General features: G+C 38.3%; 1 protein-coding gene across 2 annotated transcripts in view; it reads left to right on the top strand.

Annotated features, from left to right (window-relative positions):
* Positions 1-26,837, top strand: part of PLA2G4A (phospholipase A2, group IVA (cytosolic, calcium-dependent)) — a 135,480-nt gene that overhangs the window by 37,504 nt on the left and 71,139 nt on the right. The window contains exons 1-4 of one of the 2 annotated variants that reach the window (XM_005868492.2): positions 2,112-2,464; positions 2,585-2,666; positions 23,495-23,643; positions 24,287-24,400. In XM_005868492.2, the coding sequence (XP_005868554.1) occupies positions 2,408-2,464; positions 2,585-2,666; positions 23,495-23,643; positions 24,287-24,400 (402 nt within the window). In that variant the 5' untranslated portion in view covers positions 2,112-2,407. Of the gene's footprint in view, positions 1-2,111; positions 2,465-2,584; positions 2,667-23,494; positions 23,644-24,286; positions 24,401-26,837 lie in introns of those variants that run through there. The other variant, XM_005868493.2, reaches the window with a different exon arrangement.

The raw sequence follows: 26,837 nt of genomic DNA, 5'->3' as shown, positions 1-26,837 counted from the left end.
GATAGCTCAATCAATGTTTCTTTCTTTTCAGGTTTAACCCACTGGAATTAATTATTACTCAAAATCTGTATACATTTTTAGGGATACCCTATATATGACATGTGTGATATATTTTATTTAATACTATAAATTTCCCTCTAAGCACTACATTCACTGAATCCCCAACATTTTTGTCATAGTTTCACTTTCTTTTTTATTTTTTTAATATATTTTATTTATTTTTGCAGAGAGGAAGGGAGAGGGATAGAGAGTAAGAAACATCGATGAGAGAGAAACATCAATCAGCTGCCTCCTGCACAACTTCTACTTGGGGTGTGCCCACAACCAAGGTACATGCCCTTGATCGGAATTGAATCTGGGATCCTTCAGTCTGCCGGCAGACGCTCTATCCACTGAGCCAAACCAGTTAGGGCCATAGTTTCACTTTCATTTAGTTCCAAATATTTAAAAATTTCTGAGACTTCTTCTTTGATATGTGTTTAGAAGTATTGTTGTAATGTACCCCGCGAATCACACAAGGACGCCTCAAGAAGTCGAATTAAAGAGTCACATTTATTGCCAATACGGGACTATGAGGGGGCATTTTGCTCTCCCAGATCTCATAGTGCCCGCCCCAACCCCAATACCAGATTTATATAGGCAAAGATCACAAAGGTATTGATTACATCCCAAGGTTTGGAATGAGGAACCTGGTTTGCAAAAAAAGCAGTTTACAGAAGCAGAAGCAGTTTACTTAAGCATGTTATCTAAATTACAGTTTTTGGGTCTCCAGAACACAGAGTCAACAGGGACACGTTAACTGGAGCCCTCTGACCTTGGGATAATTGTGCTGTCTTTCCCAGGTAAAGGAAAATGTGCTTTCTAAGACCAGTATGACCACAACCAATGGGATATTCACATTACAATCAATAGGGTATTTAATCGAATGGGATGATTTATATAATTCAGAAAATCAAAATAACTTTTCTATTATTTTAGCAAGCAAATAAGTACAGAAACCAAGCAGCAGGGTTAGAGTTAAACTACAGTTTCTACCTGAGATGATTGCTACCATACTTCAGGATATTATTTAACCTCTAAGTACTTTGTGATTTTCCAGCTATCATTCTGTTACTGATTTCTAGTTTAATGCCTCTTTGGTCTGAGAGTTAGATGCTGTATGATTGTTCCACGTGAGCTTAAGACTAATGTGTATTCTGCCCATTGCCGAATGAAATAGTTTGTTGATGGTAATTATATGTAGTTGGTTGATGGTGTTGTTGAGTTTAATTATGTGCTTATTGATTTTCTGCCTGCTGGATCTGTCCATTTTTGATAGAGGAGCATTGAAGTCTCTAATTATGGTAATGGATTCTCTCTCTCTCCCTCTCCCTCCCTCCCTCCCTCTCTCCCTCCCTCCCTCTTTCTTTCTTTCTGGTGGGGGGAGTACATGCATGTAATTTTTAGCTATAGTATAAGGCCACACACTTTTTAAAAAAGGATTCATGTTTTTTTCATGATTGATAATTTCATTTATGTAGCATAAAACTTTGGCTACACAGAGGTGATTCTCTGCCCTTTGGTTATATTATGAATCTGAATATTAATTACTCTATCAACAGAGAGATATCTTCAGAAAGTGTTGAAGGCTGTATAACTTTTGATCCCACTAATGCTGGTCTTTATGACTTGTTTTCATAATATTTTTTCTGCCTGTTTGTTTTTAGACTATTGTTATTTACTTCTCAGTATTATTAGTATCTTAGCTTCTTTTGAATCACTATGGACTTTTTAACCAGTTAAGCAATTCTGTTAAAATAAAAATGGTAGGAGTAGCTCATAAATGTGGGCCACTTCTACGATTACACAAAAATGATTGAGCTTTAGATAAAGACTCATAATCCTTTCTGTTGCTCAGAGAACTATGTGAGCACCTGTTTCCCCATTCTGTTTTGTTCGATAGAGTTATTTAATAACTAGTTTCTAGTTAGGTATTTAATAAAGTCTCTGACCTGTTAACATTTATGATGTGCATGCAAACTACTAGGCTAATCGAAACTCTTAACATTGCTGCAAGTGGTTTGTGACAAATGGATTACGTTTCATAGAAGCAGTTACCTGCTCTTGCCTTCGGTCCAGAGGATTTTTGAATACTGCTCTGGGAATGTCTTGCCAAACAAGACTTTCATTCAACAGTAACGATAAAAACAAACAAACCTAAATAATGCAAACATCTTGCGCTGACCTTGCTGTTCTAAGGCAGGGCTTCTTAGTCATCCAGCACAAAGCCTGATTGTGCTCCTCGAAGGCTGCAGTCCTGATTTACATTTTCCCCCAAGCGCTTGATAAACCTGACAGCAGGGAGGTCCTAGTAGTCGAGCGGTAGCGACACTTTAAAGCGTGATCCAAACGCCTCACTGATTCTGAGATGGGAGAGAGGAGAGGATCCAAAAAGGAACAGCCCGCGGATCAAAGCATGTTTCTGGTATGCACACGACTTCCTCCCAACTGGAATATTTTTACATTAGTCTCGAGGAAACGAGACCAATTTACTTGGAGTCTCTATTGGAAGTTTGTTTTTAACTCACTCTCCTTCTCTTTCCAGGTGGAGCACCAGTATTCCCACAAGTTCACAGTAGTGGTGTTACGTGCCACCAAAGTGACAAAGGGCGCCTTCGGTGACCTGCGTAAGTGCCTCCGTCTCCTTTTCTGTTGCAGAGTTGCTTGAGTTCCTCGATCAGCCAGGGCTGTCTCTTTAAATGTGTTATCTTCTCCTCTGATGCCCTGATAGCTGTTGGAATATCATTTTACCTTCACTTTAGTTCCGAGGACTTGGAGTCAGGCAGAATGACTGTCTGATGACATACAGATCTTTGGAATTCAAAGAAATTCTGTTTAACTCTATTTGGAAAGAGAGCTAAATTGACTTTGAACAAGCCGCCTCTGTGAGGTATTGTGGCTATAGGATAACATTTTAAAAAATGCAGTTTCTCTAGTTCTGTGCCTTTGAGTGTGTTTAGTACGTGTGGAAATAGTTTCAGAAATTGGTGTAGGACAGTTGAAGATGATGTGAGCGAGATCCTGGGAATAATGTTGAATTCGCTTGTTGGCAGTGTCCTTCTCCATGTTCTGAAAAGCCGTTTTCCAGGCTAATTCGACCACTGGAATGGCTGGGTGTCTTTGAGGTGGGAATGCAAAGAAAGGTGGGTAAATATGACGATGATGAATTTGGTGAAACATGGGAAAGGCAATTACCCCGCAGGACAGGTTTCGGAGAAAGGAGGGAGAATTCAATTTATCAGGCTGGGGAACAGGGAAGGCTTCCCTGCCGGGATGTCATTTAAACTGGGGCTTGAAGGACAAGCATGTGGATGGCGAGAACAGGACGAAGTCCCGGGGACCGCAGCATGTTCAAGTGGGGAGAGGAGCAGCGCGCTTGTAAGGAAGGAGAGCACGTCTTGTTGTTAGAAAATAGGCAGGCAGTCATGGAGGACGCGTACTAATATGACGAAGATTGAGATTTTATCAGAGACTCAGTGGGAAGACTCTGCTGGCATTTGAGTCATGAATCACATGATTGGATCTTCATTTAAATAAATGTTTGTTCTGTGCCTAGTCTGTTAAATGTATTGGAGGCGAAGGTGGAATGTACTTTTGACGTTGAAGACTAGGAGGGACTTGAGCTTGTTGTAATCACGATGAAAATGGGCCAATAGAGAGAAGTTAAAATACTAAGAAAAGCAGAATGCCAGCTCTGTGCTCAAGACTTGGGTGAATGAGGAAGGCTGTCTGGGAAGTCAGTAAAAGTGAGAGAAGGAAAGAGGTGAACAGGTGGTGATGAGTTTGGGTGCTCAACCACTGAGCCACACTGGCCAGGCTGGATCTGCTTTCTTTCTTTTTTTTAAATATATTTTATTGATTTTTTATAGAGAGGAAGGGAGAGAGATAGAGAGTTAGAAACATCGATGAGAGAGAAACATCGATCAGCTGCCTCCTGCACACCCCTATTGAGGATGTGCCTGCAACCAAGGTATATGCCCTTGACTGGAATCGAACCTGGGACCCTTCAGTCCGCAGGCCGATGGTCTATCCACCGAGCCAAACCAGCTAGGGCTGGATCTGCTTTCTTAACTACTTCCCCATAGGCTGCAGGCACCTTGGACCCACACAGTGTACACAACACAGGTGAGACCCTTGATCTCTAGAGCCTTCCTTTTTAAGGTGAAGGACCCGTGGAAGGAGGAGCCACTAGAGATTAATCGCTACAGGGGAGAGGACAGTGCTATCGCGTTCTGTTGGACTTTTTATTCAGCATTTATAACTTGAATTCATTTTGTTTGTGCTATCATTTTCCTTATTTTTCGGCAAGGGGAAGGAATTATTGCCAACCCTTTATGTCACCTTCATGAGTTTGCAGGGAGTCAGGAAGAGATAAGGATAAAGAACAAGGGAGAGTCTAGAGAAATGAACACAATGACAAGGTTAGGATGAAAAAGTGAAAGAACAGTTTACAATGCAAACACTTTATTGTTGAGAAGTAAGAGGAGGTTATAGTGAGAAAAGGTATGGGCATTAGCTGTCCCTTTTGTAGGAGGAGCTATGAGGATATTGCTGGGGGAGCTTGAGCTATACAAATTACCAAATAAGCTGAATTGGAGATGTTTGTGTATAAGCGTTCTTTAAAGACAGACAAGGATAGAACTATACAAAATGCCTAAGATCTGCGAAGACTAAGATAACAGAACCGTACACTCTCTTGTGTTGTTGATCGTGTCTGCAGTTATTTAAAAAGGCAAATTTCCCTGAAGTTTCACGTGTCAGTCAAGAAGAATGACCTTAGTATTGGGCTTTACAGCTTTGCCTGCAGGGGCTTTCTAAAGGGCGCCACACAAATCAATTAATTCTTTACCTGTTTTGTCCCCATGAGCTATGTTTGGACATTTTCATAACATCTCACTCATTTACTTGTTTTGACCTGAGGGCTCTGGGCCATCCAAGAGCAGACATAGCTGCTCCTCACATGAGCAGCTATGTATCATGATGCTTGAACGTATCATTTATACCCAGTGCCCAGTGCCAACCCTTCCCTCCACTCTAATGTCCGAGTCCTATGAAAAGGTAGTTTGAAGTCCCAGTTTGCACCTGACTCACCATAGTCTTATTTTTAAAATAGGTAGTTTGCATTAGTTTGGCTGTATTGCCATAACTCTCACTTCTGAAGCTATGGGAAGTCGTAGTAGATGAAACATGAAACCGAGAGCACGCCAGCATTGCGCTGAGTGCTAAGTGCTAGGTGGATGCATAGTAAACTGTATTCTCTATTGTCCCTTTCCTCTTCTCCCAGAAGATATATGTTTGCAGAGTGACCTCGGTGACAGTAAAACTGCAGTTGATAATAAAGTTTTCCATGTGAGCATATGAAATGAAACACTCGTCCATGGTCTCAGACCTCATTTTATAACCAAATGAGACAGCTGGCACACTGTGCTGACTTCCTCACTGAGTTTCTGCTCCTTTTAAATGGTGTTGGGGAAAATATACATCACTCTGCTAATGGAGGGTAGTCTCAGAATTCAGAACTGGATAGAGGCATGTTTCATTCCCTAAGATGAAACCAGAAAATGAATTCCATAGTGGTGTTTGTTTTTAATATATTTTTATTGATTTCAGAGAGGAAGAGAGAGGGAGAGAGAGATAGAAACATCAATGATGAGAGAGAATCACTGATCGGCTGCCTCCTACACACCTCCTACCAGGGATCGAGCCCGCAGCCCCGGCATATGCCCTGACTGGGAATGGAACCATGACCTCCTGGTTCATAGGTCAATGCTCAGCCACTGAGCCACACTGGCCGGGCCCATAGTGTTTTTGAAATGACAAAATGCATACCTTGATAGGTACGTTTCATAGCATAATTATGCATATGTGCTGAGGATTCTTGTCTGATCTCATTGGACACTAACCTCTTTCTCTTTACAAAATTCGCATCATAAACATTAGGGCTTCTAGGCTTCTAAGGATAGTTGTAGGATTGCAGATGGGTCTACTTTCCTTAGGTATTCAGGAGACAATAGATCTTAATGCCATATTTTAAATCAGGGGTCCTCAAACTTTTTAAACAGGGGGCCAGTTCACTGTCCCTCAGACCGTTGGAGGGCCGGACTATAGTTTAAAAAAAAAAAAACTATGAACAAATTCCTATGCACACTGCACATATCTTATTTTGAAGTAAAAAAACAAAACGGGAACAAATACAATATTTGTATTTGCATGTGGCCCGCGGGCCATAGTTTGAGGACCCCTGATTTAAACGATAAAAAATAAATATACTTGGCAGAACTGTGAACTCATTGTATTTAAACCAATTTTTATGAGATCCTATTGCTTAATGTCTCAAGGGACTGTTTTAAGATTTTCTTGAGGACAAACCTTCAGCTTCTGTTTTTCATATCTGTATCTGTGAACAAATGATGTTTTATTTCAGATAAACTCATAGCAAGATCTGTATCAAGTTCCTAATTTTTAAACGTCTGTGTCATTTGCAGGTCTGAGGCTGACCTAATCTCCCCAAACAGTGGCTCTCAAACATTAAGGTCTACGTGAATCACCAGGGGATCTTGTTCAGAATGCACAATCTGACTCAGTGGGTCTGGGGAGTAGATTCTAACATCCAAATGATGCAGACACTGCGGATACATGGGCCACATTTTGGGAGATAGGATCTAGGCAATTTCTTCTATTCTGTGTTTGCTTAGACTGAGTCTAGACAGCTTAGGAGCAGAGAAGACTTTAAATATTTTAAAATGGAACAAAGATTCTAAGGTTCTTGTTTTTTGCTGAATTCACTTTATAAAAGGAAACCATAAATGACTTAATACTTAATGACTTAATACTTTTTATTGTAAAAACTCTTATAGAGGATTAATGACCTGACTTGATATCATTGAGAAGAATAATAGAAATGAACACAAATGCATTAAGAAATTTTAAATTCTTCTATACTGTAATCATGATTTTAGCAGATCACAAGCAATCAAAAAAGTAGGGATGCCCTAACCGGTTTGGCTCAGTGGATAGAGCAGTGATTCCCAAAGTGGGTGCTACCGCCCCCTGGTGGGCGCTGCAGCGATCCAGGGGGCGGTGATGGCCACAGGTGCATTTGTTTTAACTTTTTTTGTATTACCTTTCTATTCTGAGTTTCATAAATAGTTTCATAATTTCAAACTTCAATGTTTCTAATTTACACCTTTCTTTACTATATTTTACGAAAAAGGTAGAAACATTAATACATATATCTTTCTGTTTAATTGCTATTAAAATTTTAAAAAAATTAATTTCCAGGGGGCGCTGAGTAATATTTTTTCTGGAAAGGGGGCGGTAGGCCAAATAAGTTTGGGAACCACTGGGATAGAGCATCAGCCTGCGGACTGAAGGGTCCCAGGTTCGATTCCAGTCAAGGGCATGTACCTTGGTTGTGGGCACATCCTCAGTAGGGGGTGTGCAGGAGGCAGCTGATCGATGTTTCTCTCTCATCGATGTTTCTAACTCTCTATTCCCATTCCCTTCTTCTCTGTAAAAAATCAATAAACTATTTTTTTTTAAAAAGTAGGGAATATCTTTTCATTGCCTCAAAGGTCACAATGTATATTTCAAGTTAAATAATCAAATGTATGGACTGTATATAAATGCATTATTTCCCTCATGCAACAAAGATATCCTACATACCTATTTTAGTATGACTTAATTCTCCCTCTTCCTCATTTGTGATTTGGTGATATTTGAGACATAACTTAAACCCAGGCAGGGTAGATCTAGGTGCTGGTTTTCATTGAGCTGTGGCATTGGGAAATATTCTTTTCCTCTCCTCTGCAAGGGGCTTTGGTTGAGATGTGACACACCTGTGCTGTACCGTGTGTTGACTGCATAGAGTTTACACACATGCTTATTATTGAAAACAGTGCTGTTCTCCAAAACAGAAGTTTAAATTGTCACCTTGCACCTATTGTCAGACGGTATAAGTACAAAAACCGGGTGATTCAAGCGGAATGGGAGATTTAAAAATGTTGTGCAGATTCTTGAAGAACCTTGGGGTTATACCATCTTGTGGTATTGAGCCAAGAAGAAACACACTGGGGCTTCACTTGTTTTTCAGCGACATGTGGTCTAGGATGAATTCACAACAGCACTGGTGTGGGACTGGTAAGGCAAGGGATGAATATGGGGCATCTGTAAGATGACTAGAAGTAAACATGGAAGTCCCTTTGCAAATTGATTTTTACTACATATTCATATGTGAACTAGTTATCAAGCACTAAATATTGGCATGTATTCAATTTCTCTTGTTGCCTTTTCTGTCTCTGCAGTCCTATGGAGCAATTACTCTGAGTTAACACATCACAGTGCAGTGAAATGGATAGTTTCCACATTACTCAGGTCCATGAAATCTCACTCACGTGGTTATTCTAAATCTCATTAGTTTGGACTCTGAGTCCCCACTCACTAAAATAGGTGGGAGAGTGTGGGTGATCTCCCCTCTCCAAGGTCCCACAGGTGTTCTAGGTACTTAGAGTTGCCTGTAACTTAGGAGGAGGGCCTGTTGTAAGGCTTGGTGGCTACCGTCATTGGCATCAGACCTTCGGGTAAATGTTCTCATGGGTTCTGGATTCCACTTTTGGCATTTCCACTGAAATGCCTCTCAGAGTAGTCTTCCGAGTGATCATACACCACACCAGAGAGACCTTACCACTGTGTTCAAGGTAACAGTGCATCCAGTCCAGCCTTCATGGCCATCCTGTAGTTACCAGTCCATGCACAATGCACAAGGATCATGGTTTTCCAACACTTGTAACACCTTAAGAAAATCCAAACCCACATACGTTTTAGGAAAGGTAGCCCTCTTTCCTCCATTCTTGCCTCTCCAATGCAATAGTCTCAATCTTTTCACCTCTGGGACCACCCAGAGGAATAAACCTCTTGACAAGAAATAACTATCAACACAAATTGTTAATAATTCCCTGGAAAGAAGCTTAGAACTCAACCTTCCCATTTGTCAATATTGGGCAAGAGGCAGGGTGTTGGATATGTATGAAGAGAAATATCATCTACTTAATCATTTGAGAATCTTCAGCAGCAGCAAGAGCAATGTAGAAATTAGTATGAAAATGTTATCCCCTCGAATAGCCATCCTTGAATTCCACAGTGATCAGAATCTCCAGGGAAGAAGCAGAGTGTATGAAAAATGTTTTCCAGAGCCAAATACTCCTCACTAGTTCTGTGTCCTTGGGCAAGTTTTCTCTCTGTCTTTCTCTCATCTAAGAGATGTTGTGAGAATTCGATGAGTTGACATATGTGAAGCACTTACATGCCTGGTGCATAATAAGCGCTCAATAAATATTACCTCTTACTGTTAAAATATTTCATATATCAATATAAGACATTTATTTCTTAAATATAACCTTAATATGAGCCAAAGAATATTCTTTATGTGCACAGGGATAATTTTTAGTTTTTCACCTTCCAGACAAGAAATATCCATCATGAATTTCCATGTTGAGCTAATTAATAGATCCTTCTTTTTTTAGCTTGAGAGAAACAAATGGTGAGATGATACTTCCATTGTCTAATCTGATAATCCTGGGCACAGTTCACCTCTGGCCTGCCTTGACAGCTGCCCAGACTTCTGTTTGGCACCTGTCAGATGGGAGTCTAATCATACACATGTAAGATTTGAACCTGTGTCTCACTTTTTCTTATTTATTTATTTATTTATTTATTTATTTATTATCACATATGAGCATTTATTCCAAGAATGCTTGCAGTATTGGGGAGCAGCAAGTCATCCATGAAAATATGCTCTGCACCCCCATAAGCCAGCTGCTTATATGGGGTAGAAGGATAAAGATTACATGGGGAAGTATGGGTATTTTAGGCATGGGGAAGTAGGCATAAGAAATAAAAATGGGTAGAATGGTTACAGATTACAGGCAGTCCTGGGCAGGGTGGCGCCTCTGGGAACTCCATTGTTTCTTTTGGCAGCAAGGTTATTAATCTTTCCATGATGATAGGCAATTCTTGGAGGAGAATGGACTGCATTTCATGGTTAACTCCCAAGTCCCCTTAGCTCCCAGGTGCCTGCGCATACAACTCCCAGCCAGATCGGAATATGCTTTCTTTCATCGGAACGAAACAATTTAGTTAACAGAGTATGATCTTACTCACTTTTTAGAAAATAGACCCTTAGCCTGAGTCTGGCAAAATAATAAGATCTCAGAGAACTTTGGATAAATAAAAGTATATGTAATTATATCTTTTTTCTTGGATAGTGCTTCCCTTTTTTTTTGCCTTACTAGAGTGACAATTTAAAAAAATTATTTTGTACTCCATTTCTTGGAGTACAAATACCTTTGGTTATGTCTATCCATAGCTTTCTAGAATTTTCCTGGGTTTCAATGTACAGAAACTTTGTAACACTTTTGAATTAATCTAAGTAATCTCTTTTGGATTAATGATGGTTTGTCAAATGATTTTTAATAAATGGCACTGCTATTGGCCTCGAGCCACCTGCCACCCTTAAGTATACCTTTTCTGGATCAGATATTTTCCTAGCATTAGCCCTCAGGTTCTGATGGAACATGAGTTTTGGTTTACTAACATTTTTGGAATATTTTGAGTACCCACCCCAGATTTTAAAAATTCTAAGTATAACGAGATAATTTTCCACTGGGCTTTTTATAAAAGATAATTTTAAAATGAGTAAAGTGTTCCAGAACACACATCTATCTCTCTCATATCTTGTACTTATTTTCTATGTAGTAGGGAAATAAAATGTGTTAGGAAGGCAAACTGTTCCTCACTGATTTAGAATGTTATGTAGTTTGTTAAGTTGTAAAACAGTTTTATGAGTACAGTTAGTCCCTTTCTTCTCTATTTAAATTTTATTAGATTTTGTGATTTGCTTTGCATGTGTGTATTTGTATTCTTTTGGTCTGGCGAATACAGTGAATAATACTGTCCTGTGATATTTTGATAATATCAATTGATCACTGGGTGGATTTTCACCACATTTATTCAATAAATAAACAGAGCTATATTCCAGTTGTATATTTGGTAGCAATGCTTTATTGAGATAATAAAAGCAGGTTCCTGTCAAAACAAAGAGAATATCACCACACTAATAGGGACACGAGTCACCTGTTCTCTTTTTTTTCCCAAGACCGATCAGTGATGGATCATACCCATTTAAATCATTACATATATGTTTTATACTTGAGCTTCTTCATCTTAAAATACTTTTTGTATTTTTCACATATATACTTTCACATGTTAATGTTCTATCAAGTGAAGGAAAGCCTTGATTTAAAGCTGAGTGATATGCAGCCACTTTTCATATGCTAAGTAAATTCTCTTTGCCAAAAATCATATACTATTTCTATATTGAAAAGATGAGATTAATATCTAACGATATTAAATTTAAAAATAGGTTAATTTTTTTAAGAAAGGGACACATCTGCTGCTCTAAAAACGTAAGCATTTATATGAAAACAATATGCTATTTTAGTATACTTTAACACTTTAACATTTTATTAAAAATAAAAATTGTGTGGTATCAAGATTGAAATAATTAATTTCATTTGTCCACTGAGCTTGAGTCAGAGGGTTGTTGTAAATCGTACTGACTCCTTAGAAGCACTTTTTTATTTTCACTCCTCAGTTAATATATTTTTTATGAAATATTTTAGATAAAATTCTAGGCAAAATGATTTGAAATTGTGTACAGGGGTAATACAAATCTCCAGATGCAAAATGAAATAATGATTTTGAAATTTGGAAAAGAAGTGTTAGAGAAATATAACACAGTGCTTATTCCAGCAAGGCTCTGTTATTAATATCTCATCAATAAATGCTGAGCATTGCTAAGCACTTAATATTCATTCTCTGCCTTAAAGAATTGCAACAGAAACAAACATAGTACTTATGGCAAATAACTTTATTTAGTGCCTATTTCATACCAAAGGGAAGTGTGTCTAATGGTTAGAGAAAGGACTCTGAAACTGGCTTGCTTGGGTTCAACTCTCCCATTATTTATTAACCACATGAATTTGGGCAAGTTAGGTCTTAATTTCCTCCGCTGTTAAGTGGGGGTAATAATTATACCTTCCTCATAGGTTTTGGTTTAGGGGGATGAAGTGAGACTATGGAGTGCTTAGAAAAGTACTTGGCACCTAGTGTATGCAATATGTCTGTTAAATAAATAAACAAAAATGCTAAGCAGAGTTCTTAGGACTTTATATTATACTTCATTTATTCACGTCAGTAACACAATGAGATATGTGCTATTGTTAAATTTTACAGATGTAGAAATTTATTTAAAGACACTAAGTAAAAAATCCAAAATCACACAGCTATTATGTTTTAGGGCTACAACTGACACGTGCCTCACCCTCATGTCTAATTGTACAGCAACTTTGCCTTTGAGCTACTGATGGTCTAGCTGGGAAGATGAAATGGGTGAAAATAAATTTTTGGAAAACCAACCGAAGAGAGTATATACTCAGAAATCGTGCATTTAGATTATACAGTATCACTGATTTTTAAATTGTTGGCAATAAGCTTCTAAGAAGACTTTGCAACTTGAATAGATATTAAGAGTTTTATAACTTAGAGTTTTCATATGTGGAAGCATGTGGGACATTTCAATTTGGGGAAAAATCATAAGAAAAGGTTGTAAAAATGGGATTGACTTAGTATGTCTAATACACATTACTTAGGGAACTTCGCTATTTTATAATGGTTTATGCTAGTGCATAAATGTCGGATAGCGAGGATGGTGCCTTGCTTTAGTGCAGTGGTTCTAAACTGTGGGTTGATTTTATCTCCCAGGGCACATTCAGCCCTATCTGGAGATATTTTTAGTTGTCATAATTGGGGGACCCTACTGGCATCTAATGGGGAAAAGCCAAAGACAGGACCCCAGAGCCAAAAATGATTCAGCCCAAAATGTCAGTAATGCCAACCTTGAGAACTCAAGGTTTTAATGAAAATGAAGTTATTTTTGCATAGAGTGTAATGCACATATATAGTTAAATCCATATATGTAAAATTAATAATATAAACATGTTTTATAATATTAAATAAGCACTTCTGGAGAATTACTTCTCCAACCTAACCAGATTCCAAGAAACATCCTTGAATTATAAACATTTAAAACATTCCAGGCATAGATACTGATATGAAAGGTATTTTTATTTTTTTCCAAAAAGGTATCATTGAGATTTGAATAAAAGGGCAAGAAGGCAAAAACAAAAAAAAGGACACATATGTAATACCCTTTGTAATACTTTAAGCAATAAAAACAAACAAACAAACAAAAAAACACAAAACAAAAAAAAAATTCAGTTCTGTTTTAGATCTACATTTTCCTTTCTTTGTGTTGTTTTGAATGTATCGTTCTCTGTTTTTTCATGAATATCAGCATTTTTTACAATACACTGTAAGTAATTTTTACTGTATGCCAGGTGGTAGCCCACCTCATTAATGTACTAAGTCAATGCATTAAAGTCAATTGAGAGTACTAGATGATATTGGTCTTTTCCCCTAACATCCATTTGGCTGGTGGTACATTCTGGTAGTTTCATGTCCCTTTACCAAAGGAGACATGTGACCTGAGATAACACTAATCTAGATTTGAGGCTGTGAGAAAGAGGAAAACGAAAAAAAGAGTTCAAATTGGAGATGCTGCTTGGTAGAACAATTTCACAACAGTGTTGGTAAAACTGCTTTGTCCTTCAAATGAGAAAGGTATTCTTTGATTATTTGAGTTCCTAGACAATGCTGTTGCTGTTGTAAAGGCATTGCTCTTCTCTCTTTTCAGTATATACAGACTCACTGCCAAAGTTGTGTTTTACTAAACCGCAGTGAATTCTTCACCAAGCCTTCCAGCTGCTGTATGTCCAGCAATTTGCAGGGACTGCCCATCCACATCTGGAGCCATAACAGTTCCAGGTGTGTTTTTTTTTATCTTTATTGTTGAAAGTATTACATACATTCCTCCCCCCTACCCCCCATTTACCTCTCTAGCCCATACCCACCCCTCACCCCAGGCCTTCACCATCCTATTGGCTATGTCCATGGGTCACCCATATATGCGTACAAGTTCTTTGGTTGATCTCTTCCCACCCACCCACTTTGACGTCTGTTCCAGGCCTCTATGTCTCTGGATCTTACACAGCTGTAAAAAAAGAAAGAACTCTTACCATTTGCAACAACGTGGATGGACCTGGAGACTGTTATGCTAAGCGAAATAAGCCAGTCAGAGAAAGACAAGTGTCACATGATCTCATCATATGTGGAATCTAATGAACAAAATAAACTGATGAACTCTGATCCAGAGACATAGAAACATGGAACAGTTCTGGAGGGAGCAGGGTCTGCCATCTATAAACAAATACCTCAGCACTCTACCCTATTCCTTAGCGTTATTAAGGGAGGCAAACGGGGACTCGAGGATTTTAAAAATGCTTTTAGCATTTATTATTTGGAAATAAAGCTTAAATACAAATGCACTTGGAAGAAATGACTGGCATAGATATATATTAGAAGAAAAATAAATGGGGTGGGACAAAGAGCCTGGAAGGTGGGGACATATTGCCCAAGAGTAAAAAGAAGTTAGAGAGCGGTGACTGTTGTGCCTACAATAAAGGTCACCTCTTCTACAGTATTGCTCGGGGCTAGCCCGTCATCCATTATTTCAATAATATTTATTATGTTTCTCTAATGTTTCAGACTTTATGCTAGACTCTTAGACAGAATAGTGAATAGAAAAGGTCTGGTTCCTGCCGTCATGGAGGTTACAGTATAATAGAGGCAGAAATAAGTAAGAGTTTTTAGTGTTGGTATAGAATAGATGAAGGGGCAGGAATTTGGCTTCAAAAAGACGAAGTTAACGACCTTACTCAACTTGCGAGTGCCTCTGAGTCTCAGTTTCAGCAATCTGTGGCTTTCAGTGCAATTATTTTCATTTTATACAGATGGATATAGATGAGGCCTCTAGGGAATATAGTTTACAATGGGCTGTTTTACCTGATAGGAAAACAGAACAACTAGTTGACTAGGGATGTGCGAACTAGATAAGAAAATCAGAGAGAGAACATTTCATTCCACTCAACCTTTAAGTGTACAGTCTGTGGATCCTTATCTTGGCTATTCTGAGGGCAAGGACATGTTGAATAATGTTTAGTTATCAGCTAAAACGGCAGAAGAAAACATAGATATGCTCAAGTAAAAGAGAAGCAATGTTCCCTTAGGCAGAACAAAGGCTTCTGCCCTCAAGATGACTGTGTGAAATGTTTGGAATGTGTGAATTTTGGAGATGCTGCTTGGCCTACGTGTTGACTTGGAGAGTGGCATTCAAGTCCATGGTGCAGGAGGATCACTGACTGCAAGCGACCCGGGGTCTGGTGGTGGGAGCCCTTCCAGGGCTTTCTCACCATGGTTAAGCCTGCCTCCAGAGGCAGTGAAGGTCAAAAGTGTGTTTCACAAAGACAATGGTGGTGGCATATTGGAAAGTGGCTCCACTGTGAGAAAATGAGCAACTATGAGATTATATGAATGGTCCAGGTGAGGAGTGGTGCTTAGTTGAAACGAGCCAGTGATAATTCAAGAGGAATTGAGGAGCCAGAGGTGAAATAGGTACAAGTGTTAGAAGTGAAGTAAGTACAACTTGGAGACAGATTGAACTTAGGAGCCATGAGGAAAAGAGGACAACGCTCATGTTTCTAGCCATGGCAACTAGAAATGATGGTGCCATTAAATAAAATAGGGAAATTGGGGAAAAGTACAATGTTTTACTTTTAGTATTTTGGGTTGGTATTTTGCTTTGGTTTTCTTTTGTCATACATTTAGGGAAAGGAACATGGGGAAAATACATTCCTGCGAGGTATTTTTAAGGCTTTCAAGAGCAGATTGAAGATCTCATAGTAGAGGTGGGGCTCACAGAAGTGGCTTAGAGAGACAATATTTTATACGCAAGCCAGAGCCAATTTTGGATTTTCTTTAAAGATTCAGAATGGTTATAAAACATGGAGCCTCTTTCAAATGCATTAATCAGCATGAGATTATATATGGACCTGTAATTAGGAATCTTGTTTCTTGTGTTTGTGCCACCTCCGCCTTGCAGCCTTGAGGAAATGAAGGAGTGCATGATGGCTGTCATTTAAACGTGAAGACAATGGCTTTTGAAGGATCTGAGATTAATTAGATTACAGGATTGTTACTGCCATGGGACCTTATTTGAAGCAAAGGGTTTAAGTTGCTACTGGGGGTGGGTGGGTGTGTGCATATCGAGTTTCTTCAGACTATCTACATAAATGTGATAAGTCCTCTTCAAATTGCTTTTGACTACATGAACATTACATTTTCTAAAAGGTTCGCCCCCTTTTTCTAATAGAGACCTGTAAGAGATAAGAAGAGAAAGTCCACAATTTAGTGTAAATTGAAGCAGGGAGGGAGTTACAATGATAAAAGACAAAAGATAAAAGGTACAACAAGGAAACATCTAGATTCTAGAGAATCAGGGATTCACAAAATATGATATTTTGGGCACAAAAGGAGAGAATTGCCAAAGGTGTTGCATATATGCCAAATAAAGTTGAAAATTGAGAAAAAGCTCATTGAATGGTTATCAGACTAAAATAACTGATAGCAGAACATTCATTTCTGCAAAGAGCAATTTAGAAAACATAGATTAAATTAATCTAAAAGTGTCCAAAGGATTGAAAGTTGCTGAATGAACTGGCATTTGAGGGACCAAGATCTCAGGGAGAGAAGTCACTGAAGTAGTGTTCTGCACGCCATTTCCCCTCTGACCACTGCTGAGTCTAGCTAGGCTTGGGGGTGATAGGGATGTGGGAAGTAGCCAAGCACTGAAGAGGCAGAGAAAACACCAGAGCTTTGGCAATTTCAAAAGGCCTTGGGGACAAAAAAGCTGGGTTTCAGGACCAAATCAGTTAAGATTTGTTGGGCAAGATCCCCTAGATCAGCGCTTCTCAACCTGTGGGTCTCGACCCCTTTGGCGGTCGAACAACCCTTTCACAGGGGTCACCTAAGACCATCCTGCATATCAGATATTTACATTACAATTCATAACAGTAGCAACATTACAGTTATGAAGTAGCAACGAAAATAATTTTATGGTTGGGTCACAACATGAGGAACTGTATTTAAAGGGCCAGAAGGTTGAGAACCACTGCCCTAGATAAAGGGAAGCATAGAGAATCCTGGGAGTCAGTGCCTTCATCATGTGCACAAGCCAAATTCTTTTCTGAATATGTTTTTTATTGATTTCAGAGTGGAAGGGGAGGGAGAGAGAGAGGTAGAAATATCAATGATGAGAATCACATTGATCGGCTGCCTTCTGTACACCCCCTACTGGGGATTGAGCCCACAACCTGGGCATATGCCCTGACCAGGAATTGAACCATGACCTCCTGGTTCAAGGGTCAATGCTCAACCACTGAGCCACAGTGGTAGGGCTGGACTGGATAAACATTTTATTGAACTTTCATACAATGGAACAGTTTATATCAAAGTAGTGAATATATGTGTCAATATGGGGATGAATCTCATAGGCTTAATAGTGAGCAAAAGAGCCAGACCCAGGAATATATACTGATTCTATTTATGTAAAGATAAAAAACAGGTAAAAATATTTTATGGCGATAGGTGGCAGGGGAGTGTTCACCCTTCGGGGCGGGGGAGGGCTGGTAATGATCCATATCTTGGTCTGGGTGGTGATATCATGGGTGAGTTCACTTTATGAAAATTCAATAAGCTGTATAGCTACAATCTTCTAACTTTACTAAATGTGTCCTCTTTTAATAAAAACTTTACATTAAAAAAGAACTAAACTGTTTTTGAAATGTATGCATTTATAGTAGGGTTAACCATTTTCCTAGGGTGTTTGCCAGCACCTCAGTGAACCTAGTACAGGGAGGTTGGCAATCATAAAAACTTTACGTTTTTAAACCTTTAAATTTAGAAGCTTTAAGTTTTCCATGTAATTACCGTGATCATGAAATCATAGATATTTCAAAGGACTGAGTACATTGGAGAATAGTGTCAGAGGCATTTCTTTCAACAACTGGCTCTTTAATTTTTGGTCTCACTATGGCATTTCTACTCTGATGGTAAGTGAAGCAGAAAGCTTGACTATCAGCCCATCAACTTGAACAGATTTCCAACTAACACGCCCACATGAACTTTATTCTTGGATTTGTTTTCATGTGGCCACTTGAAAATGTATTTAATGGTTGGAGAGAAAAAGAAGTGAATTACTGGGCTTGCTTAATATAGTCTATGAGCAGAATAACTCCAGGACAGAAGGCCAGTAAGGCTGTTGACTTTTCAATGCTGAATTGTTTCTACTTTTCTGTGGGTGTTATTATGCCATCATTCTTTAGTTGATTCTAATAAAATACTTTAAAATCCAATTTTTTAAAAACTTGTGTGCACGAGAATTACCTGGCTAAGTTGTTAAATAATGAATGCATTTGCAAACCCATGCTGAAGACTGATGGAAGAAACACCGCAGGTGATTCTGTGAAGTTAGTTTAGTGAATTGCATTTTGAGAAACACTGCTTTAAGCTTGCCATTAGAGTATCATAGCTAACAGAATGTGAGAGTTTGAATTTGGGGGGGACTTTTCCTATAGGGATTTTTTAAACATAACACAATAATCATAACAGGTTATGGGTCATCTTTATTTGAAGCAAAGGGTTTAAGTTGCTACTGAGCAAAGTGGATGTGAGAAAGCAGAACTTGGAGTTTAGAAGTTGCCATCAGCTTTTAATCATATAATATATATTTCTCAGGCAAAGCTGACAAATGGACCTGTTATTAATTAGGGTGCTCTTGAATTAGTGAGGTTTATGAAACATTTTATAAACCTGGAATTCGGAAGCTACTCCAATGCATATAGTGGAATCATGTGGGATCCACAAAGACCTGTATCCCACACCCCCAACATTTTTGTTCAGCAAGACTTAGATAAAAGACTTTGTCTACAGATTACATCTTTGCTTTACCACCGGTTTGGCTGGAACTAATCAAGGTAAAGCTGAAACCATGACTCAACCCCCGATTACCCCAAGGCATTGATTCACAAAGCCATGAAATAAATAAACCGGGGGGGGGGGGACCACATCTCTTTATCTACATTTGACTTTTCCTTAATGCATATCTAGGAACTTCTCTAAAGCATTGGGCTAAGTTTTGCTGTCGAAATGGACTGCTTTCCCTTTTCAAAGCTGTCACATGTTACCATGCCAATGAAGATTACAGATTATACTAGTACAAAGGAAATGAGCTATAGGATTATGGCAATCCAATTTTAAACTAGCCTCTTAAACTTCTTTGCATCCTGCAGTGCCTGCCGCTGCTACCGATGTTTCTCAGAAAGCACAGATTAGCAATGATGCAGGTGGCAGCATCAAAGTGTGCAGCTGTCAGTGATATTTCGCTGCCCAGCACCCTCTGATGTCTTAACTTTGAAGTCTCTTGCTAATGAAGCAAGAGGAGGAACTAGAAATACTAGCACTCGTGAGGAAAAGATTTAGAATATTGACTTTATTTAAAAGTAAAAATAAGAGTCCAAAGTGACAGCTTTGAGGATTTCAATTTTTTTTTTTTTAAGTCCCATTGTCCTGACTGGTTTGGCTCAGTGGATAGAATGTCAGCCCATGAACTGAAGGGTCCTGGGTTTGATTGTGGTCAAGGGCATGTACCTCAGTTGCAGGCTCTTCCCCAGCCTTAGTTGAGGCATATGCGGGAGGCAACCAATCAATGTTTCTCTCTCTCTTTATTTCCCCTCTCACTTTCTCTAAAAAATAAATAACGATAATAAATAACAACAATAAATACATAAATAAATAGGCTCATTCATGTTTTGACACATAAACATAGTGTTGGCATCTAGAGCATATGACTCGATGAGGGGCCAGAATGGCTGAGAAGATGCTTATATAACTGGGTGACTTAGGCCACTTCAACGTGTGCATTCTTTTCCTTTCCGGTTCCTCCCAAGGAACTTCACTTTCTGCTTTCTCTTTCTTATTTGGCCCCAGAAGACCTCTCCCTTCACCTCTTCCAAGATTCAAATGAAGACCAAGCCTCAAAAGGCAATTCCTCCACTTATGGTTGGAGTTTATTTGTGTTTAATAATCTGGGTGACTGAGTTACTAGTCACTGGCTTAATGTACCTACTTGTCTCCCATTTAGTCTTGCCTCTAAAATTAGACTATTAGCATTTGACTCACTTCCATAATTCAGATCTGCAGTTTTGTGTTTGGCTCCCAATCAAACTGCTCCTTGATGAGCAGTGCCTGGCGTACAGTAGGCGTTCAAATATTTGTTGAATGAATGAATGGTGTTTACCATCTTCATGCCACCCCCTGCCCCACACATTTTTTGTTTTTTGCTTGGTTTCATTTTTTTCTAATATTTCAGGGAAATAGATTAGCAGCATTAGCCCCATGAGAAAGAACCAGGCCAATGGAATGATGAAGAGCTACATTTTGTATATTTAATGTAAAGTGCCAATTGAATATTCTCTTTAAAAGGACGTGTTTACTTCTAATCAAAAGTGGAAAAATATTTTTCTTCATCATCTTCTACCACTTGCTATTCTAAACATGTAGTTTTACTTCTGGTTTGCAACCTGAGCACTGGTGACATGGTGGAAGGATGGGGAAGGTGCAATCATCTGGTTGAGGAGGTGGATAGTCCTTCTCTGCTCTGGCCCATGCCCTTTGCCATCCTTCCTGCTCAGTCTTTGTGTTTTCTAGTTTCTCTCCTATGATCCTGTTGAGAGATACAGTAATCCTCCATTTTTCATGGGGATATGTTCCAAGAACCCCAGCAGATGCCTGAAACTGGTGGATAATACTGAACTCTATATATCCTATGTTTTTTCTTATATGTACATACATAATTTTTCACTTAAAGCAAACAATTTAAAGCTTCTCTTTGGCATATCCAAATTGCCAGCATCACTATACTTACACTTTGGGGCCATTATTAAGTAAAATAAGAGCTACTTGAACACAAGCATGGTGGTACCATGTCAGTTGATCTGATAACCAAGGGCTACTAAGTGCCTTAGGGGTGGGGAGTGTACACACTGTGACTGTGCTGGACAAAGGGATGATTCACTTCCCAGGTGGGATGGAGCAGCACGGTATGAGATTTCCTCACACTATTCAGAATGGGGTGCAATTGCAAACTTATGAATTGTTTATTTCCGGAATTTTCCATTTAGTCTTTTTGGGCTGCAATTAACTGTGGGGAACTGAAAATGTGGAAAGTGAAATCATAAATAAGGGGTTAGAAGTTGCATTATATAAATATATCAAACCAACACATTGTACACCTTACATATACACAATGTTATTGTCAATTATATCTTAACAAAATAAGCAAGTACATAATACAATTTCAATATCTACTTATTTCTCTAAAATAGGATATCAAAAGTGTGAACAGAGGAGGACTTAAAACAGTATCAGCTAGAATATTTGTTTAAAAATGCAGATCCCTAGTCCCACTACAGAGCTACTGATTATGGGTCTTAGGAGATGAAGGTCAGGGGTCTGAATATTAACCAGCACCTTTGGCATTTATATTGCACTCTTGCTTTTGAGACTCAGCTGCCCTGGACCAATGATGTATATGCTCCACGTAGGAAAATTAAATTAAAAACTTCCCCAAATGCTTACACCTCATTTGTAGATATTTCCACATTATAGTAAAAAAAAAAAAAGCACACTTAAAAAAATACAATGACTGCATAAAGCAGCTCTATGTCTATATGCGTATGTTTAAAAATGAAGCAAAGGGGAATTGATTACATCATTTGATAACCATAACTATTGTTGAAGGATAACATGTACTTTTTAAAAAATATATTTTTTTATTGATTTCAGAGAGGGAGGGAAGGAAGGAGAAAGGGAGGAAGGGAGGGAGGGAACTGCCAAAGTATTTTACAAAGTAACTCTTCATTTTGCATTTTCATCAGCAATGTATGATCTGCATTCTCACCAACATTTCATGTAGTCAGTATTTTTTTCTCATCTATAATAAAATAATAAAAGCGTAATATGCCAATCGACCGAACGGCTGAACAGTGTGGAACGACCATCCGGACAACCTTCTGGAAGATCTTCCAGACGAGCTTCCAGACGAAGCCCGGGCTGCAAATTCATACTCTTTTTTAAAAATATATTTTATTGATTTTTTACAGAGAGGAAGGGAGAGGGATAGAGAGTTAGAAACATCGATGAGAGAGAAACATCGATCAGCTGCCTCCTGCACACCCCTGACTGGGGATGTGCCCACAACCAAGGTACATGCCCTCGACCGGAATCGAACCTGGGACCCTTGAGTCCGCAGACCGACGCTCTATCCACTGAGCCAAACCGGTCAGGGCTAAAAAGTTTTATTTGAAAACCAATCATGAATCAGAACTATTATTTTTGCTTTTCCTTGGTTTTCAATTTTTTGAATCTTTTTGTGTGAATCTCTGTACCACTTTTTCTCCCTCCCTACCCCTTACCCGTTCTCTTCTTCTCTAAAACTCTGAGTCCAGTTTCTTTTTCCATAGCGATCCATAACCTATGATCTCATCTTTAACAGTAGGAGCATGGTGTCATGAAGAGAATGATTCTCGCTGTCAGGTCTTGCTCGGATACTTACTAGCTGTGTGATACTGAATAGATTGCCTACCAGCTCTCAGCTCCTGTTGCTTCAGCACTAAAACAATGAACTTACCTTATCATGCTTTAGTGAGGTTTGAATGAGACTAATGTGTGTAAAGTGCTTAACAGGGATGTTAGCAGTCATATTCAATTATTGATTTTTGCAGTTATGAATTATAATGGCCACATGAGAAAGGATGTGTTAAAAAGAAAAGTTGAGTCCTTAAGTTAGGAGACAAATATTGTGATAGTTGTGAGGTTCTGAAGCTATAAAGATGAGCAAGACTTGGTCCTTGCCCTCAAGTTTTGATTGTCTTGTAGGAAAATACAGGTTATAATTTCATCCATAAAATATAGTGTGTTTAGTGCTGTAAGATAATGAAGGATTCATTGAAATCAGGAAAGAGGGAGTGATCAATATTTTAAAGTTCAGGCTCGTTTGCCTTGCTGGGTGTATATACAGAGAAAATTTAAGTCTAGTAGTTGGACTGAGATGTTGACTACAGTGAACATGCTCTCTAAGTGGATGGAGGAATTCTGAATAAGTCACCTAAAAATGAATCCCTCTTATGGGACTCTTATGGAGGGCAGAGGCATAATATATAAAAAGTATATAACCTATGATGCTCTTCTATTATGTACTATCTTGTTTTGGACATTTTGAATACTTCCTGCAGATTCATTGAAAATAACCTGACGTATTAATAAAAACAAATTAGGAACTATGAATCACATTTGCCTCCTTCTCACTTGTGTTTAACGTCTGCAGTTGACACTCCAGATCCCTACGTGGAGCTTTTCATCTCCTCAACCCCTGACAGCAGGAAGAGAACAAGACACTTCAATAATGACATAAACCCAGTGTGGAATGAGACCTTTGAATTTATTTTGGATCCTAATCAGGAAAATGTTTTAGAGGTAAGTGAATCCTTTGGGGCCTGTTAGATGGTCAGCATTCATTTGAAGTTGATGCTTGAGTTTGTCCCCTTCCTGCCTTCGTTCTCCTCAGTTGGATACTATGCAGTTCAGCTGGGCAGCATAGCAGACCTGCTTCTAGGTTGCGCACATCAAGTTATGGGCATCCAAAGAGAAATGCAGTAGTTAGGTAGGAGTGAGAAGAATCTTTTATCCTCCCCATAGGCTCTGGAGAAAACATTTTCTGTTATAAAGATGAGGATCCAAATATAACAGAATAAAAATATTTTCAATTGCCTTTAAAGTAAGGTAAAATAAATTTTCCCCAAAAGGTTGCATTGATTTTCTATAGTAATTTCTTTCTCCTATTCCAAAATAGCATTTGTCCTGTGAGGGAATAAATTTCCACTTTTCAACACACAATAATGAGTAGATCAATTAGGAAAATGAAAAAAATTATCATTTTATTTGAAAATATAGTATTCAGAAAGAAAAAACAAGTATTGTTACCAGTTGAATATTAAAGATCTTACATGTCTGTCACACGTCATTTAAGAACTTTTTTAATGTGGTTGAGATTTTAGCTATAATTTTTAGAGATCCAAGGGAAACTTAAATGTGTGCTCTATTTTTTGTATTCTCTTAGATCACATTGATGGATGCTAATTATGTTATGGATGAAACTCTGGGGACAGCAACATTTCCCATATCTTCTATGAAAGTAGGAGAGAAGAAAGAGGTTCCTTTTATTTTCAACCAAGTAAGTAATGCAGCAGAATTAATTTTTCAACTTTTTATCAGATAAAATGTATTTTCTCTTGAAAGTTGGGTTTGATACTTGAAGATTTATGTAGCATATGTTTAGTTATTTCTCTTTTTTCTTGAAAGTTGGGTTTGATACTTGAAGATTTATGTAGTATGTGTTTAGTTATTTCTCTTTTTTAAAATATCTTTATTGATTTCAGAGAGAGAGATAGCATCATCAATGAGAGAGAGTCATTGATAGGCCGCCTCCTGCACGCCCCCTACTGGGGATTGAGCCCATAACCTGAGCATGTGCGACTGGGAATAATCGAACCATGACCTCCTGGTTCATAGGTTGATGCTCAACCACTGAGCCACGCCGGCTGGGCTGTATTTAGTTATTTCTTTATGAGAGTGTTTGTTTGTTTTTTAATAAAAAATTTTGTTTTGCTTTTTACTTCCTGTCCTAATCTTCTATTATTCTGATATATATGAACTTTGGTTGAGACATTATCTACAAAAGACATTCATCTCTTTTGCTGCTTCAAATGATGACACTGAGATTAAGCAATGTCTGTGGACTCCACATGAACTTTGGTTGAGACATTATCTACAAAAGACATTCGTCTCTTTTGCTGACACTGAGATTAAGCAATGTCTGTGGACTCCATTGGCACATTTAACACAAAACATTTGGGAGGGTAAAGGAAGATGTAAACTCTGAGAATACTGCCACCCAGAGAGAGAATGACTGAGTGAACACAAAGAAAACTGTTGGGACATCCAAACTATTCAAAAATTACATGTTTAGTAATAAATTAAGCCTGTGTAGAGGAGTATTTCTGTCTTAAACAATCCTCAAATAATTAGAGCCTAAGGATAAAGAGGTCAGCTGAACGCTCATGAGGTTATTGTTATCTTTATGTTTCTAGGTTTGCTGCATTCTTGTTTATTTATTCACTTATTTGTTTATTTGCTTTTTAACATTAAATTTATTGGAGTGACATTGGCTAATAAAATTATGTAGGTTTCAAGATTACAATTCTACGATACATCATCTGTATGCTGATTGCCACCACCCACAGTCAAATATTCTTCCGTCATCATATATTTGACCCCCTTAAGCTACCCCTGGTAATCACCAGACTGTTTTCTGTGTCTGAGTTTTTATTAGTTTGGTTTTTTGTTGTCCATTTATTGCTTTCAGTTTTATATCCCACATTTGAGTGAAATATGGTTCTTGATTTTTTCTACTATTTCGCTTAGCATGGTAATTTCAAGATCCATCCATGTTGTCACAAATGGCAGTTTCATCTTTTCTTTTGGCTGAGTAGTATTCCATTATTTATGCACACCATATCTTCTTCATCGAGTCATCTATCGAAGGGCACTTTGGCTGTTTCTAAGTCTTGGCCACCATGAAAAATGCTGCAATAAACACAGGGCTGCATATATCTTTGCGAATAAATGTTTTCAAAACTTTTGGATAGATACCCAGAAAAAAGGTTGCTCGGTTGAATGGTAACCTTATTCTTAATTTTTTGAGGAGCCTCCTTACTGTTTTTCATAGTGGCTGTACTAGTTTGCATTCCTACCAGCAGTGAATGAGAGTTCCTTTTCCTCCACAACCTCTCCAACACTTCTTATTACTTATCTTGTTGATAATAGCCATTCTAACAGGTATGAGATGGTATCTCATTATCGTTTTGATTTGCATTTCCCTAATAGCTAGTGAAGCTGAGCAGCTATTCATGTACCTGTTGGCCTTTTGTATGTCTTCTCGGGAGAAGTGGCTGTTCAGGTCCTCTGCCCATTTTTTAATTGGATTGTTTGGTGTTGAGTTGTATGAATTCTTTATATATTTTGGATATTAACCCCTTGTTGGAGCTGTTGTTTGCATATATCTTCTTCCATTCTTTTGGTTGCCTTTTTTATTCTGTTGGTCATTTCTTTTGCTGTGCAGATGCTTTTCAGTTTGATTTAGTCCCATTCATTTATTTATGTGTTTACTTCCCTTGCCTTTGGTGTCAAATTCATAAAATCCTCTCTAAGACCAAAGTTTATAAGTTTAGTACCTTTATTTTCTTCTATGTAATTTATTGTTTTGGGTCTTAGATTTAGGTCTTTGATCCATTTTGAGTTAATTTTTTAATATGGGGACAAACAGTACTCTACCGTAGTTTCATTCTTTTGCATGTGGCTTTCCAATTTTTTCAGCACTGTTTATTGAAGAGGCTTTCTTTTATCCATTGCATATTTTTGGCTCTTTTGTAAAAAATTATTTGCCCACATACATGTGGCTTATCTCTCAATTCTGTTCCATTGGTCTGTGTGTCTGTTCTTTTGCCAATACCATGCTGTTTTGATTATTGTCACTTTGTAGCATAATTTGAAGTTAGGGAGTGTGACACCTCTGGCTTCATTCTCTCCTACCCCCCCACCCCTCACCCCCA

This window comes from Myotis brandtii, unplaced genomic scaffold (assembly GCF_000412655.1).
Source record: "Myotis brandtii unplaced genomic scaffold, ASM41265v1 scaffold270, whole genome shotgun sequence".
NCBI classification, from domain to species: Eukaryota; Metazoa; Chordata; class Mammalia; order Chiroptera; family Vespertilionidae; genus Myotis; species Myotis brandtii.
The sequence above is the reverse complement of the archived record's forward strand: the minus strand, read 5'-3'. Positions and strand labels throughout refer to the sequence as shown.